The 17,485-nt window shown below is 40.5% G+C and overlaps 1 protein-coding gene across 1 annotated transcript in view; it reads left to right on the top strand.

Annotated features, from left to right (window-relative positions):
* The window catches only part of LOC117421172 (SH3 domain-containing protein 19), a 36,165-nt gene extending 19,484 nt beyond the window's left edge, over positions 1-16,681 (top strand). Inside the window, exons 5-22 of the mRNA XM_059028784.1 lie at positions 114-162; positions 1,007-1,163; positions 1,299-1,494; positions 1,782-3,149; positions 4,205-4,306; positions 4,573-4,688; positions 5,520-5,578; positions 6,334-6,565; positions 6,666-6,734; positions 8,043-8,189; positions 8,499-8,574; positions 10,084-10,208; positions 12,464-12,522; positions 13,332-13,558; positions 13,879-13,970; positions 15,213-15,378; positions 15,857-15,960; positions 16,176-16,681. Coding sequence (XP_058884767.1) covers positions 114-162; positions 1,007-1,163; positions 1,299-1,494; positions 1,782-3,149; positions 4,205-4,306; positions 4,573-4,688; positions 5,520-5,578; positions 6,334-6,565; positions 6,666-6,734; positions 8,043-8,189; positions 8,499-8,574; positions 10,084-10,208; positions 12,464-12,522; positions 13,332-13,558; positions 13,879-13,970; positions 15,213-15,378; positions 15,857-15,960; positions 16,176-16,292 — 3,461 coding nt within the window. The 3' untranslated portion in view covers positions 16,293-16,681. The remainder of the gene's footprint in view (positions 1-113; positions 163-1,006; positions 1,164-1,298; positions 1,495-1,781; positions 3,150-4,204; positions 4,307-4,572; positions 4,689-5,519; positions 5,579-6,333; positions 6,566-6,665; positions 6,735-8,042; positions 8,190-8,498; positions 8,575-10,083; positions 10,209-12,463; positions 12,523-13,331; positions 13,559-13,878; positions 13,971-15,212; positions 15,379-15,856; positions 15,961-16,175) is intronic.
* Positions 16,682-17,485: the final 804 nt, after the last annotated feature.

Here is a 17,485-nt window from a genome sequence, read left to right as displayed (position 1 = left end):
CGAGACAGCTCTGTTCTGCATGTAGTATGTAAATCATGAGAATGTAATTTCACATAGTACTTCGGTGTTTGTCTGTTTTGTTTATGCTATTGACATGCCTAGCTTTCTTTCAGCAACTTCAACCAGAGTTAATTCGCCAAGCGAGCAGCAGAGAGATAGAAGGTGAGCTCCCTGTTGACTGCAAGTGGTTTCAGACTAGGAATGTCCCTTCATGTCCAGCACAACTACTTAGATTGGCCTACAACAGGATATGGATTTATGTAGTGCCTTTAGTCTTCTTCATCAACCATCGAGAGAATCTAAATTGAGACTGACCCAACAGCTATGACAGTGTTTCCAATTTCATACTTAAAATGTTACCAATGTTAATCTGCAATTTAGCACTATAGGAAAGTGGGAAGATCTCCTGTAAACTGCATGCAGTTGTTTTTTCTTTTTGTTTTTAAATTGTGATGATTTTTAGTTACAAGTTAAATAATCACTATGTTCTGAAATCTTAAACCCGATTGAGTGAATCAGTCAACTGGCAACTCTCATGCTAGGTCCCCTGTTTGGTTCCTACTTAGATTTTTTTGTCATGTTTCATCTCGGTTCTTAGTAGACAGATCACAAATTGCAACAGGTGCCACAAAATCTGCATATTTAATAGGGGGTGCAGCATTTAGAAATGAGAAGGACCAAACCAGAAATGAGTATTTCATGCAGAAAAGGTCTAATAGAAAATGGATAGGACCAAACAACCAGAAGTAATACATATTCAGGTTTGGGTTAGCCCATTTCAGAATCCCTCACACCCTAATATTAAATAAATGATCACTGAAGTGGACAATAAATACTACTCTTTATTTTCCTACTTAATTGCTTATTGTGTTGTAAACTTCATTAGGTAGTCATCTCAAGGCTACTTCTAAGATAATGAAAGGGTGAAATTAAAACTGAGAGCAGGTCTGTCTGACCACAGGGACAATTATGTGCCCTTAATGGACAGTGTTTTTGTTTGTTGCAGGCGGCCGGAGATCAGAATCTTGGCTGTGGAGCCTCTCGGGCCGGGGACTTGGTTTCCAGGGGGTCCTGGAGGCTGTGCTGGTTCAGCTGCTCTCGGCTTTCCGCCCCCTGCCCATTCTCAGGGCCTCTGGGGGGGCAGCATTCCCGCATCAGCTCAGGTAACCGCTGTCTCATCACACACGAGAAAAAAAAAAAGTTGGAATCACCATTTTTTTTTTTTATACTAGCTTTTATAAAGTAACTTTAAGGTTCGCAGTTGATAGTTTTAAAATGTTTTTGTTTCTGTTTTGCAGCCACCACCATCATATGACCAGGTAATCAGAGAGATTACACATGAGCAGGTTCCCACAACAGCCACCAATGCCCCCCCTCGACCGTCAGCTGTGACTATCTCAACGCAGACTGACTTTGATGAGGCTGCCGAGAGCTCAGCCTCGGGAATTGATGTAATTAGCCAGGCAGCTCAGAGCGAGTCTGTTCCTGCTGCTGGTAAGCATGATTACAGTCCTTATCTTGTAAAGTATAATAATACATTTTCCGTGAGCCAGTGATAAAGCTCTAATTGTCTGGCTAGTGTTGGTCATGGTAACACATTTTGGAGTCCCTACCGTTTGTTGCCTTCTTAACCTGAGGAAGAGCCAGATCTAATACAGTGCTCCATGTGGAGTCCCCAGAGATGAATGGCAAGTTCGCACAGCCAGGGCATAAATCTACACTCCCCTGAACTCAAACATTGCTGTTCCACAGAATTTAACCTGTTTTCCTTCTCTTTTTAGTGAGAAGACCGCTCAAACCCCCAAGGCCATCTGTGCTGCCATCGACTATTAAACCAGAATCTCCCCTCATATTGAGAGAATCTCCCCTCATTCCCAGTGAGCCTCTGCTTGATCCCAATGAGCATCTGCTTGTCCCTGAATCTTCTATTGTCCCTAGCGAGTGTCCGGCTGTCCACACAAACACTGTCTCTCAGCCTCTGTCTGTCCCCACTGAATCCTCAGCTGTCCCCACTGAGTCCGCAGCTGTTCCTACCGAGTCTGCTGTTGTCCCCGTTGAGCCTGTCTTAGTGCTTGAACCAGCAGCCAAGGAGAGTGTGATAATAAGACGGCCAGTGCCAAGGCCTCGGTCGATGATCAACTTGAAACCTCAAGCCAAAGAAGCACAGGTTGAGGTATTGGTGGAACTTAAAGAAGATGATGATGAAAATAGTAAGGTTTTGCCTAACAGCATAGAACAATCAACTGCTACTTATCTGCAGGAGCTTTTAGAGGCTTTTTATCCAGAAGACCAAAGTTATACAGACAGTATGAATACCTCCGGCAGCCAAAGAAATATCCGTGCTAGAATACAGGCCTTCGAGTCCCAAAGCAGCACAGACATCAGCGATGGGGAGCTTTCGAAGAAACCAGAAATCCCGCTCCGCACGCTAGCTCAAAAGCCCCCTGTGACAGCCTGTAAACCATCTTTAGCCCCCAAACCTGCTAATAGAGGATCAGGGGAATGGGACACTTTGACAGAATCAAAACCTGATCTTGCAGTCAAGAATGGCCCTGTTTTTGTACTACCAAAGCTGCAAGGAACACAGGTGCCTTTTGGTGGTAAACCAGAACCTCCCAAGAAACCCATATCCAATTTTATGAGTGAAATGAATAGGAATGACTTGGAGGATGAGTCAGATTCTAGCATTGTAAATAAACTGCAGAACGAAAAAAAGAAGACTCCAGTCCCAGTCCCAAGACCAAAGTTAACCAAAATGAATTCCCTCCTTGAAAATACGGACTTGACTGAACAGGCAGTGGTACCAGCTCCGCGACCCTCTCTTTCTGAAAGGGCTAAAGCCTTTGGGGCCCCAGATGAAGCACCGGAAGTCAGTCACCCCACTCCTCCACTGCAGAAAGCGAATTCAGGCCTTGACTTCAACAGCTTCAATAACCAAACCACACCGGCAGTGGTGCCAGTTCCTAGGCCCTCTATTTCTGAAAGGGCTAAAGCCTTTGGGGCCCTAGATGAAGCACCGGAAGTCAGTCGCCCCACTCCTCCACTGCAGCTGGCGAATTCAGGTCTTGACATCAACAGCTTCAATAACCAAACCACACCAGCATTACTTAGCTGGAACAGTGCAGAAAACAAGAGCTCAGAAGACATTGGTATGTTGGCAAATTAAATTGTCATTCCACTCCAGGTTTAACAGATACAATTATGTAATTGACCACTTAAGGATCTGGATGGAGATTTAATTGGTTCAATTAAACAATATAGAACAGGGTTGGAACAAAGACCAAGAGTGGGTGGGTCAGCTTTGGCCCCCCTATTGTATAGATTATTTACCAAACCAGAAACCTTGAGCAGTTTTGTTTCTGTTTAATTGCTCATTTTGAAATTGTGTGCTGTGGGGATAAAAAAATAAAATAAAATAAATAATTAAAAAAAACATAGATTTTTATAAGTAGTGGGGTTCCAAAAAATATAGCATTACACTTCCCCACATGTTGCTACAGCTGTTTAAATGACGTACCTGTAATTTCTCTTTTCATTGTTAACATCCTGACAGTTTTTTACACTTCCAACTTTAAAGTCTGTTTCAAAGCTGTTTTCAAAATGTACGTTGTAGTGCACTGATAGTGTAAGGATAATTGCCCACAACAGCAATAATTGCCCACAACAGCAATAACGATCCATAATGTGGTACGGATCAGAAAAGCCAGAGCACTTGTTATGCTTTTTTTTTTAATAACTCTTCCTGCAGTAATTTAGAGGACAGATCTCAAGTGCACTAGAGAGGAAATTTTGAAAAGAGCTTTGAAACGTCCTTCGGATGAGACATTAAAGTGACTCTGCAACAGCAGTTGTGATGCATAGTTCACCACCAAGTCTCTAAGTCGATTTGGATAAAAGCGTCTAAATGACTAAATAATAATAATGTGTAAAATGGTGTCTGGATGTTAACAACAAAAATAAAAATGATAAGTATGTTATTTAAACAGTTATAGCAACAGGTGGGGACGTGTAGCGCTATATTTTTCGGAAGCCCTGCTCCTTACTCTTTAAGCACGGTCCTGGAGTAAAGGGGCAGTGAAAAACATTTAGTTTCCGCTCAAACAAACTTTGTTCACCATATTTAATCACACAAGGGCAGTAAACATTTAAAAATACAGAAAAGGGAACCATACAATGTTTATTTATGTATTTTATTTTACCTTAGATTTGTATTTCTCGAAACCGGAAACAGCAAATAATGTGCCGAACCGCCAGAGCATGCAACGTAAACCTACAATGATTAGAATCGACAAACCACCAAACAGATGTAAGTTTGTCATGCAGATGGCTGTAAATGTACTCCTTGAATTTCAAGCACAGGGCCATGTAAAATAAACCATTCTGATTTCATCAAAGTAACTTTGCCTGTTCATATGTAAGCAAAGGATGCAAATGTTTCTATTATAAGCATAGATGTTTCTCAATTAAATATGAATAAATTGAATCCTTGCTTAATATCTAATACATATATAATCATGTACTGTTTTCTGCTCTCCTCCTTGCTTATTGCCTAGTTTAATTGATGTCTTTCAGCCCCCAATGATACGGATTGCCAGGCCCCTCCCCCACTTCCTGCTTATGGTCCTGTGGGTGGCTTTACCGGGTCCAAACCCAAGAAACCCCCCATCGCCTCAAGAGCGGCAGGACTGGTAAGACAGGCTTCCCTGCTTTCCTGACCCCTTCAGTCTAGCCTTGCTTAGCTACTAGCTTTGTAAATTACTTCCCATGCAGAGGCAGCAAGAATGATAGACTGCACGCCATCATTTGAAAACCACGTCGATGCTGTGTCACTAGTACGGTAACATGACCACTTTGTTTTTATTCTCTGCCAGTGACCCCTACAGGTGACAATTTTAAATGAACCATTGTTAGGTTTTTGTAAACTGACCCTGCAGTTTGAACAAGCCTTTGCTTGTGCTTTAACCTCCTGCTTTTGCATTGTCATGCTTTTCTCGGTGCGTCATCACGATCCCATTTCTTATTTCCATTGTAAGCAAGCGTTGGTTCTTGTGTGATAGTATGCAGGACAGGAAGCTTATTAGTTTATGCCAGCGTTCAAACCATCGCTGTCAGTGTTGCAAATGTCCTTGACCTATAAAATGTAATTCCTTTCTCTATAGCCAAGACTATATCTGATATACCCATTCACAACTTCAGCATGTTCATGTTTCACAGATAAAAAAAAAAAAGAGCCTATAGAGGTTGTGATACTGGAAGCTCTGCAACAGTGTGGATGGAAGTAGTACATGCAGTGCTGTAAAGCAGGCTCATTCTCTACATTTAACACCGATAAAGTCAACAAAGCTGAATTGTTAGAATTTAGAAATAGATTGAATTCCAGCCCAATTCAATGACCTTCGGTTCCACTGATACCACCCATCTATTTGAAAGATGGGTAGCAGAAGTAATCCCATTGAAAAACACTGTGAAATATAAACCTTGGTTTAAGACACTTCACTTCATGTTTTTGTGTTTTCTAGGAATCTGGGATTTCAGGTGGGGGAGGAAGCTCATTGGCCCGACCAGTTATGCCAAGCAGGTCAGTGTTTGTGTTTGAAGTTTAGAATGTAGTGCTTGTGTCAGAGCTTGCATCATTAAGAGGTCCTCCATTCTTTTACATACACGGTATTGATCCTGCCCGGAGGGACCACTCTCTTGTGTAGTCAGTGAGAGGTTTCAGGCTTTGTGTCAATGCAGTCTTTGTAAATGGAGAAACTGCCTGTAAATGTGCCAAAAAATGTTAATAATGGTGGTGTGAGACTGGACTCGTATGCACTAAGCTGAGACCACCCAAACTCTCTGCAACCGGCTCCAAATAGCCAAAACACTCAAATAATAATTGCTCTAAATGTGAAACGCTTTCATATCCAATGTGCCCCAACCCTCCAACAATAGACTTTTTTTTTTAAACCTGTGATATTAAGATATACAGTTATGAGTGTGTGTTGTTTTTTTTTTTGCATTTACTTGATTGAAAAAGTGGACTTGCCAAACACTTGCTAAATTAATACATTTCTAGTTTTATTTTGAGCCTTCATAACTATAAAAACACAGATTTGTAGAATATATGGCAGAACTAATAAGACACTTAGTCAGATCATTTTTCAAATATTTATTTTATGGGCCTTGATTGCAGATGACCTCAATGGGTCAAACTGCTATTCCATGTTTCCATATCAGCATTTATGTCAGCACAGTATGTCAGCCTGTTTCTAGCAAGTGAATACTGTATGCAGAATGAAGAGTTCAGATTCCTGCGTAGCTTTTTGTGAACTGTGCTTCCTGTGCGTTTAGACCCAAGGAAGCAAAGGTCCTTCCAATCCGGCCCCCTCCAGCTAAGGGGGGTCCCAAAAGGCCTCCACCTCCCAAGGTTTCAGCTCAGCTCCCATCTCTGTGCCATTCCTCCTCTGTGGCTGGACTCCACTCTGCAGGGTCCAAGCGTCCACAGAGCATGGTGTTACCAAAAAAGGGACCTGTGCTGCCTTCCAGACCTGGCCCGGGCCACCCCCTCTATAACAACTATACAGTAAGGAGACAAACACAATTGCTTCTTTTTTTAACTATCCAGTCACTTACTAGAATGTCGTTGTTCTGTTGAATAATTTATTTTTACTTTTTCATTCAAGCTTGCAGTGCCACACGGAATTGCAGAATGTGACTATATGTCTAGGACCCCAGGAGAGCTGTCTTTCCAGGTAAAACTAACATGCTTGAGAGACACAAGACCAGAATTACAAAAGCTCCGGTATTTATTTAGCAGGCCATAGAGTGTGGAAATGGAAAGATTAAGCTTGTACACAAAAAGCTTCCAACATTCGTATGAAGCTTATTGGCCAGAACTAATATTTTGGTGTTGCTGCTGATTGCAGTGATAGAGATTTTTGCATGTAACTAACACTGAAACAGCAGATGCTGGTTATTAGAAACCCTGATAAAGATAACTTTCGGTCATTAACAACATTTTCCCAGGAGCCAATCCCACCCCATAGACTTTAATGTTAATAAAATTCTGATATTAGCAACTGATTGACAACTTTATTACAAGTTGCCAGTGCTACAGAGTGCACTTGCATGATTTATGCGCATACTTCATGTAGCTCTTATAACACACTGACTTCGCAACTGCGTATTTCTGGCGGACCGAGGCAGAATCGTGGCTTTCGGGAGGTGGTACATCGTAAAAAGCAGACAACGTTGGACAATTTCTTATTTTAAAACTGTGTTCTTTAGAATTGATTGTCAGTACAACACATATTTTTTATGTTTGCTTTACTCCTTGTAAGGACTGTTTAAGCCTACTCCATTTTTTGTTTTTCACACGTGTGAAGTAAACAGTTCTATGTTTTGGGTATTTCATGTTTCTCATGTCAATTTCTTAACACTGCAAAAAATTGAAAACACATGTATTTCAGTGCCATACTTGTACAACTACAGTATATATCGTTGTTCCATATAAATACACTTGAAAACAGGGGCTTTTTGCTTATTGGCAACTTTCGGTTAATGACAACTTTTTGCTGGGAACTGAGAGGTTGTTAATAAGCGGCATCTACTGTATATACTATATAGTAAAGGCACTGTGGGTAAGTGACCCTTTTATACAGTTGATCTTTACACATGTCTTGGTTCCATTGCAGAACAGATTGGTTTTTCCATCATGGTTTCTGTCTTTTAATGGAATATTTAACTATATATATTGGTGTATCTCCAGATAGCAGACAGAGCTGGTATAGTTTTTGTGGGAAAATGGCAGGAAGAGACCTAGGACAAATTCTCTGCCGAGCAGAAGTCAAGAATAGACTAACCGAGGTCAGGTGTTTGAATAGGACAGTATTGTTCAGAGATGATAGGCGTTTTGTGTGAGTTTAACATCACTGCAGTGAAGGGATTGGCAGAGCTATAGGGAAGCATGTATGTCATCTGCTCCCAGCACCAGCCAGTGCTATTCATACAGTATGTACCAGTGTATGAAAAACAACATCCTTTCTCTTCCTGTTTTGCAGAAGAATGAGGTTCTTGTGCTGCTTCAGCAGATCGACAGCAATAGTTACGAGTGCCAAGGAGGAGACGAGAAGGGGAAAGTACTCAAGTCTCGCATGAAGATAATCACTCCGCTGAATATGGACACAGGCTACATTGGACCACTTAAGGTAGGTCTCGATCTGGACAAAAAAAAAAATAATAACCACAACAGCAAACTTCTTTTGATTTAACCACACCCTTAAAACACTAAACAAAAAGTAGCTTCTATGAACCTTGGAGAAGGTTTCGTGTTTAACAATGATGCTAACGCTCCAATTGATTGTCCTTTTATCTGATACTTGCCCTATTAAAATGACAGTTAAAGAAATATACAGAACCTGGCAGAGAAGAACACTGTGCCATCTCTTTTACAGTGCGCTTATATCAGTAGGTGCAGTTTTTTAGGTTCACAGCTTTTCTTTCTTTCCATTTTTCAGAAGTCCTTTAGTTTTGGCAGACTTGATGGAGATGGCAGAGGTCTTCGAGGCAGAGTACTACATGACTTTGCCGCAGGTAAAGAAATATTTTGAGGCGTGGGGGGTGGTGATGATGGGGAGCTACAGGCCACAAGCCACAGAGATTATGGACAAGAATGTGCTGTTTTGTCAGAATAGTTGCTGTGTCCAATACTGGAGAATGTGGTTTTGATAATGATCCACATATTTTAATTACCGTACTCCTTTGAATTTAAGACGTACTTTTTAAATCAATTTTTTCTTCTCAAAAATGGCCTTCGTCTTAAATTTGAGTACAGTATAGTGATGCATGTATTAAAATCGGCAACAAAAGATGCGACTGCCCAAATACACGAACAACAACGTGACTGACTGCCGAGAAAAGACCAGCAAAAACGTCGCTGCCCAATCTCGAATCATCTATGACATACAGGCAGACATTTTTAAAGAAGCGTGTGACCGGGGGATGTTACCTGCGTGGGTCGTCCTTGAATAATAATGAGTCAGACACAGAGTAGTGGGTGTTGACACGGAGCACAGGTGCACAGATTTAATAAACAACACAGGCTCCAATGCTAGAGTACCAACAGTGGTAATCGTAGCACCGGACTTTATAAAGAAAACAAAACAAAGCTAGTAAATAAGTTTGCCACACACAGCGAGCGTTAGCCCCACGAAGAGACGCCCCGCTCCAGGAACCTACTCACTATACTGATTGAGATCCACATACCCTAAACTAACCTACTGCTGTTGCTTCCAAAGTAGCAGCATCCCAGCGACTTCAGATCTTTTTGAAGGTCCTGGCTGGGCAGAGCCTTCACAGGATCAGTCTGGCAGTTGAAGGGTTCCGTAGTAGTAATCCTGCGGAGTGGACGCTCTCCTCCTCGGTATAAACAAAGCAAGCTTTCACTCAACACCCATCTGTGTAGCTATGGCCTACAGTAACCTCGAACTCTGACTGGCGTGCTGCATTCTTAAACAGGCATAGGCTCCCCGGGCACGCCCCCCAGCCAATCGGGACCTCCCGATCAGCTCGGTTCCAGGCAAGCCTTCCTGTTTACCGCAGCAGCGCAGCTGAACCAGCGAAAGGGTCCTCCCTGTCACAAAGCATCATTAGCTTCGAAGAGACGCTTTTTACAATTTCAGCGTATTAGGCTCCGTTCTAACCAGACCCCCTTATTTTCTGTACATGCCAAGCAATACCACAGTTCACAAAAAGGGAGAAAGACAGGTGTGAGTAATCATGACTGGAAATGCTCTGCAGGTGGCCGCAAACTCCCAGCGTACGTCATTCTCTTGTGACTAATTCAGGTAGTATCTTCGTAAATTCCTCAAGTTGAGGGTGGGAAAATTGAGCTGCGTCTTAAGTTCGAAGGAATATGGTTGTTTTTCATGAATTTCTGATCAGTTTTTCTGTGTTAATGAATAAAACCTACTGTATAACAGACTCTATCAGACAGTTGTAAATGTCTCAATAATGACATAATGGACATCAAAAGCTAAACAAAAAACAAGTCTGACTAATCCAGTGAATAATTTGGGTTTCTTTTTTTTTTTTGATTTCTAGAACACCCAGATGAGCTGATGCTGAGGGCTGGGGACACTGTGACCCAGCTGGAGAAAGTGGATGCAGCTTGGTACCATGGGACGTGTCGGGGCCGCAGTGGGATATTCCCTGTGGACTTCGTTGAAGTGAGTGGAACTGAGTCAATGCTGACGATCAAGCTTGGTGATGTAGTTTAACTGTTTGGGTTTTAGTCTAAAACTACAACTCATATTCACCCTCCTAAAGTGCTTTTCTGGAAATTTGCTTACATTAGCTCCCAAAACATCTGTTGTCATGCCATGATTATGCCAAATACTTGTTTAGAGTGGTGACTTGAATTTACCTATCACACCAGTGTTAACAGTCCATGCTCTTCTTCGAAAGACAATGTGAGATCTGTAAATCTATAGTGTAACAGAATCAAGTTCAGTTTTACACTAAAATGTGATTACTTCACAGACACTAGCCTTAGGTGCACATCAGAAACCTGCCATTGTTGGCTTACCAGTTGTGAAGGTTTCTGACACCTCTGTCACTGTGAAACAGCCTCCCTCCAGCTACCACCTGTAGCCTGGTGTTTTACATACACACAAGAACACATTAGTATCTTCACTTCCTTTAGATATTATTTTCAGAGAAACAAAATGAAATAGAGATATTACTTAATTGTAATCAGTCGTAGTCTTCAACGAAGTGTAATGTACAGTAGATATTTTGACTTCCAACAGTGCTAAACTGAATTGCAGTACATTAAAACATGGATCGTATCATCATACACAACATCTCTGATATCACTATGTAACACAATTTTTGTTCCTGGGTAGTAAGTGTTATTTCCTAATTGCTTATGCCTCAAAAGTATAGAAAATGGCTATTATTTGTGACCAGGACAGTGATATTTTGAAATTTACCTATTTCCAATGAGAAAACTGGCGAATTTGCGTCTTTTCGTTCACATAAAGTAAAAAAAAAACATATGAATCCAAATTAACATGTATTTATACTGAAGTAATACAAAAATGACTACAAAAGATTTAGAAGTGAGTAGTTTTTCAAGATTTACGATTATACTGTAAATCACTTTCACGAATCAGCCCCCAAATGTAGTCTCCCATCATGTTCTCGTTATACTGTCCTTGGTAGCGGCGTTCAAAGTCCAGTATATCCTGGTGGAAGCGCTTGCCTTGCTCCTCCGAGTACGCTCCCATGTTCTCCTTGAATTTATCAAGATGAGCATCAAGGATATGGACTTTGAGGGACATCCTACAGCCCATTGTGCCGTAGTTCTTTACCAGAGTCTCAACCAGCTCCACATAGTTTTCGGCCTTGTGATTGCCCGAGAAGCCCCGAACCACTGCGACAAAGCTGTTCCAAGCCGCTTTCTCCTTACTAGTGAGCTTCTTGGGGAATTCATTGCACTCCAGGATCTTCTTTATCTGTGGTCCGACGAAGACACCGGCTTTGACCTTTGCCTCAGACAGCTTAGGGAAGAAGTCTTGAAGGTACTTGAAGGCTGCCGACTCCTTGTCTAGAGCTCTGACAAATTGTTTCATAAGGCCCAATTTGATGTGCAGTGGTGGCATCAGCACCTTCCGGGGGTCCACCAGTGGCTCCCACTTGACGTTGTTCCTCCCCACAGAGAACTCAGTCCGCTGTGGCCAGTCCCACCTGTGGTAGTGCGCCTTGGTGTCCCTGCTGTCCCAAAGGCAAAGATAGCAGGGAAACTTGGTAAAACCGCCTTGGAGACCCATCAGGAATGCCACCATTTTGAAGTCTCTTATGACCTCCCAGCCGTACTCATCATACTTCAAGGCATCCAGCAAGGTCTTGATGCTGTTGTAATCCTCTTTGAGGTGCACCGAGTGAGCCAGGGGAAGAGACAGGTACTTGTTACCATTATGGAGCAGCACGGCTTTGAGGCTCCTGGATGAGCTGTCAATGAAGAGGCGCCACTCATTCTGGTTACAGGCGATTCCGATTGCCTCAAACAGACTGGTCACATTGTGGCAGAAGCAGAGCCCATCTTGACGGGTGAAGAAGGTGGAAAAAGCAGCTGGAACTAAACTGAACTGGTGGGCTTAAGGCCCCTGTATTTATACTACTATTTATATTACTGGAAAGTTCTAGAAGTTACTCCCAAGTTTACTCAGCACTGAATCTATCTGGAATGTTCTGGAAAATAGGTAAATTTCAAAGTATCACTGTCCTGGTCACAAAAGCAAAGTTTGTGGGGAATAATAGACATTTTCTATACTTTTGAGGCATAAGCAATTAGGAAATAACACTTACTACCCAGGAACCAAAAAAAAAAAAAATTGTTACACGGTGTATTCTTAGGTTAGGTATTCATAACAAGGCACAAAGATTTGTGCTCCAGAATGACAAATTGTTAACCTCTCAGGTGGATGTTCCGGCAGCAACCAATGGAAAGAAAGCCAGTCCCCCTCCTGCCTCCATCAGGTAGGTTTCTCATTTGATGCTTTCCAATTTCCCACTGACCTTGCTGTACTGACTCCTGGAATGCATTGAGCACACTGATTTTTATTCTACCACTTACACAAACGCACACACTCTCACACTCACATTTACAGCTGTCCAATCTCAGCCAAATCTCAGTCTTATTTTTCCACAGAGTTGGCATAGAATAGTTTGCATGCAGGTCAGGAAGATGTCTGCTTGTGACTGTGATAGGTCCGCACTCCTTCTTAGCAACTGACTCAAGGTTCAGCCATTCGTTGAACATTGTGTTCTTTATTTATATCTACACCCTTAAACAAGTTTTGATTGTAACTATTACAGTCCACATCTCCCTCTCCTTGTCATTGGTTTGCCTCATTCAGTGTTAGTTTTCGTGTACTGTAGCAAGGGCTGGGTTGTTCAGTGGCTTTGGAAACACTACAGTATATGTATTCACCATTAGATAGCATGTAGCCAGTACAACACAATGTATTATAACTGGGGTGGTATAATCGATGTACTGTACATTGCACGCCATCCCTTTAGTTACTGAGTGTGCATAGTAATTCATTAAAAATATATATATATTAAAAAAATAGTCATGTTTTAAGCTTGAAGCCACAAAAGTCAGGAAATTCATACAAAAAAATGACAATTAAACTTCAATGGTGCAGCTTGAAGTCACAAAAGTCAGGAAATGCCATACAACCAGTAACTTGCCTGCATCCGGGTTAAGCTTTTAGCACAGATGACATGATGGGCAGGGTAGCATTCAATTTTTTTTTTTTTTTTTTTTTTTTTTTTTTTTTAAGTGGTCCAAGATGTGTAGCCCGGTTTGATTTTGAAGGGGAGCATGCAGATGAGATGACCTTCTTCGAAGGTGATGTGATTAAACTGAAGGAGTTAGTGGGCCAGGAGTGGGCGCGGGGAGAAATGAACGGTCAGACTGGAATTTTCCCCCTGAACTTTGTTGAAATTGTGGAGGGTCTACCCCCTCTCACTCAACAGCAGCTGTGCCACAATAAACCCTCTATTTCAGGTAAGGAATTGCATTATTTGCACATGTATGCCAGTGGGTTCATCTGCTGTTTACATACATTTTTCTCTGTCATTATATTTGAAGAACATGACCATTTTTTGTATTGTATTATTTAAGGGCTTGCTAAACATTTTTTTTTTTTCTTGGATTTCTGATAAAATCAGTGGGGGTGGGGAAGGGGGAACAACATTCCGATTTCCAGGTGAAAACCAATAAAGCAGTATAGGCTGTGTTTTGTAGTGATTTATTATGATAATAAAGTGGCCCAATATAACTTTTTTTTTTTTTTTTTTTTTTTCCTCCTGATAAATGTTTTGCAGATATAAATCAAAACAGTTTGGGAGAAATAAAACGAACATCACACTTTGTGACATCATTCAAGGCCAGACCAGAGGTTGCTAGACCCAACCAGGTAGGTTTGAAATTGTTATCTTGCATTACAGCACAATGGAAACATCTAGTTGTTTTCCTTCTAGTACTGACATGTGCAATTGTGTTACATATTCCAGACGTTCTTTTGTTTCATAGTATGAAGGCAAGGTCAGTGCTTAATTTGTGCGGCCACGTTTGTAGCATACTTTTAAATTACTTTACGATTTCGAGTGCCTTTAAGTAAGATGACACTGGATGCAACTCTGTTGTCGTTTTTTATACACAAATAAGCTTGCTTGATTTGAAAAACATGAACGATACAAGCAACTTCTAACACCACTTGGTTTGATTTAAATGAGTAATATACAACAAAATATGAAAGCTGAACATTAATTTCAACAAAGAACGACAACTTTTTAATAAAAAAAAATATTGCAGCCTACTTCAATAGGAACATTAGCCTGCTATATTATATTAAACCAAAAAAATAAATATAATAACGATCTGGTTCTCTCTTGCCTTTTTCAAGGAATATAATTTCATTAATAGAGAATAAAAACATACTAAGATAACAGCTACCTAGCCTAAGTTTAATTAATTGTTTTTGTAATTTACCAGTGGCTTCTGTTGCATACACATCGCTGATGATAGTGCAGACTGTGGAGCAATCCAATGTTCAATATGTGATTGTATACCTCTAAATCAAGTATATACAATACTCTTTCAAATAAACGTGTTATGGTTTTGAATGTGAGGTTCTTAAGAACGGTATTGTCATTGCTTGTCAACACTTGTCAACACTTGTCAACGTCGTTCATGACAGAGATTCATCCCTGTTTATCCATTCAAATCTAATTCATGTATATGACAAAATCCCAATGAGTTGCAAGAGATTACCTGTTGATATATATATATTGTAAATGCTAAATCTGTTAGTTAACAATCATTCATAAAAAATTAAGCCCAGAGATGCTATTTGCTTATTAATGATTTGTGTTTGTTTGGACCAGAAGCCATAATTGGAATGTGCTACAAAAAGACAAATGCAGACAAACCAGACTTGCTGTCTGACTGATCTATTGTATTGTTTTATACAGCTTCCTCTGTGGGTTTGTCAGTACTGTTTATTTGTCTCTGTACATCAGTACATCTTTTTAAAGTGACTGGTGTGAATGTATTAGAAAATGGTATATTCAGCCGTGTTTCCATTGTACGTTACCTCAAAGGGTTTTAGAACAGGCTTGGTTCATATTTTCATGAGTTTTTGTGTTTTTACTTCCAGTGGTGTGAAGCGTCTTACGACTTTGCGGGCCAGACGAATGAAGACCTGTCTTTCTTCAAGGGGGATCGGATACTGATCACTGAGAAAGTCGACTCGGACTGGTACAGAGGGAGGCTAAACGGCAAAGAGGGGATCTTCCCAGCTATCTTTGTCGAAGGGCCCGCAGGTGAGAAACTGTAAAAAAGTACTTTTAGAGGAGATGGTTGTACTTTTCAGAATGTAATCGATTTAATAGGATTTTGCATTAATGTAACTCTGTTGTGAAAGACTAAATTTATTAGGTGATCGATTTATGTATACAGATTGTAATATGTTTCAAACACCTTTTGTCCAGTGACTTACTGATCACTGTGTTCATTGTTCACGCTGTCGGGTTAAGTAAAGAGGTTGTGGCACTACATATGGATAGCAGTTATCCCAGTCCATTCTTTCTGATTTACTGGTTGGTGTTTTTCAATTGGTGTCCAGAAGAAATCGGTGCTAAGGATGTACAAAGACAACCTGTTCTAGGAAACCACTCCTCTAGAACCATCTTATTGTTCATGTTTGTTTTTGCATCTTGGTAAAGTTTACTTACATTTTTTTTAATAACCTTATGTCATTGACCTTAACTAATCAAATGTATGTTTTTTGTTTGTCATCAGAGACGGTCGTCGGAGTGAATCCTCAGCTTGGAGGGAGTAAAAAGGGGAAGGCTAAAGCATTGTTTGACTTTGTTTCTGAGAGTGAAGAGGAGCTGTCCTTCAGGGTATGAATATCCTTGAGCTACTACTCTGCTGGTCTTACGGCTCGATTTACAAAGAGGGAGTTTGCTGTATTTAGCACACCCTTGTGGTCATCTCTGGTAGCAAGATAATGCAGCTAATACAGATGACTTATTATTCCGAAGCCTTTTGCAGTACATTGTAATTGCTGTGGACATGAGGTTAGGTAAAGTATTTTGTTTTATTGTTGCCGTTTCAGACAGATGATGTAATTACAGCGCTTGAGTCAATAGATGCTGAATGGTTCAGCGGAGAGCTGCATGGTAAATGTGGCCTGTTCCCCAAGAACTACGTCCAAGTGCTGCAAGAACCGTGAAGATGTACTCAAACATTCGGTTGAGCCTGGAACTTGAACTATTTGAATACAGAAAGTTTCATTTTTGTTGACCTACCTTTAAGACAGTTATGGATGGAGTAATATTTACTTTGCAACTGTGTGCCTTACTGGGGAATCCAGCCTTTCTTTTACAATTATAATGTGTCTTATTTCAATTGACTCTAAATAAAACTGAATTTTGTCAACGTGGGTCTTGTTGACAGCCAGCTTCGTAACTGATGACAAATCTGAAGATGCCATTTTGTGCAATGTGCTTAATGTTAATATTTGCTTACTCTTCTGAATGCAAGGCTTTTGAATAGCAAAATAGTGTAATGTAAAACGCAGTAACATTTAAATAAAACAGGTAACCAAGAGCAAAAGGCAAACTTGTACTGAAGATGATGCATCTTTTTCTGTGCCAAGGTTAAAAATGTTTATGTACCATTTGTGCCAGATTAGTGTTAAATTTACCAAAACAGATTAAATGAGCATATTCAATTTTCCCAAAGATCAACAAAAATCCTTATATTTGATCAGGACAGTAATTTGTTATATTAACTAAGTTGGCAAGAGCCCACAATAAACTGTGCAATGTTACAAAAAAAAAAAAGTTCTAAATTGTGTTAGTGTCCACAGTGAGATACATACTTAATCAATTCTTATGACTGGAAACCTTGTCAAAACATTTATTGAAGGTTTTACTAAGTTCTTCTTAGAATTTGACCTTGTTATGAGTAAAGGTTAAAAGTTATATGCCTTCTGAGCTCCTTGTAACATTTGTAGACTTATCACCAGCTACACTTGACTACTTGAATTTGGGTATTTAGTAATCTATTAGACAAATTGTGTCTTTCATATTTAAATAATCTAGGATTATATAAAGTATCCACCAGTTAGTTACAAAACGCTCATTAGACATTACTGGGGTTATGGAAGTCACTTCAAGTCAACATGTGAAGACAAAGTCTCAGTGAAGTGTCTTTGAAGCTTTTACAGCACTAATGACATCCACAAGTTGAACAGAGCAGTGAAAAGTGATTAGTACAGCCCATGTTCTCATTATCCCCAATCTCTCAATTTCCAAGAGAAGCATGGTTGCTTTCGCATTGGTGCAGTACCCCAACATTACCTTTCCTACTGCACCAAGTGATGCTAGTTATTAATGCCTGGAATTTGCCCCAAAACAATAA

This window comes from Acipenser ruthenus, chromosome 1 (genome assembly GCF_902713425.1).
Source record: "Acipenser ruthenus chromosome 1, fAciRut3.2 maternal haplotype, whole genome shotgun sequence".
Classification (NCBI taxonomy): Eukaryota; Metazoa; Chordata; class Actinopteri; order Acipenseriformes; family Acipenseridae; genus Acipenser; species Acipenser ruthenus.
Note: the sequence above shows the minus strand (reverse complement) of the source record. Positions and strands in the feature narration are given on the sequence as shown.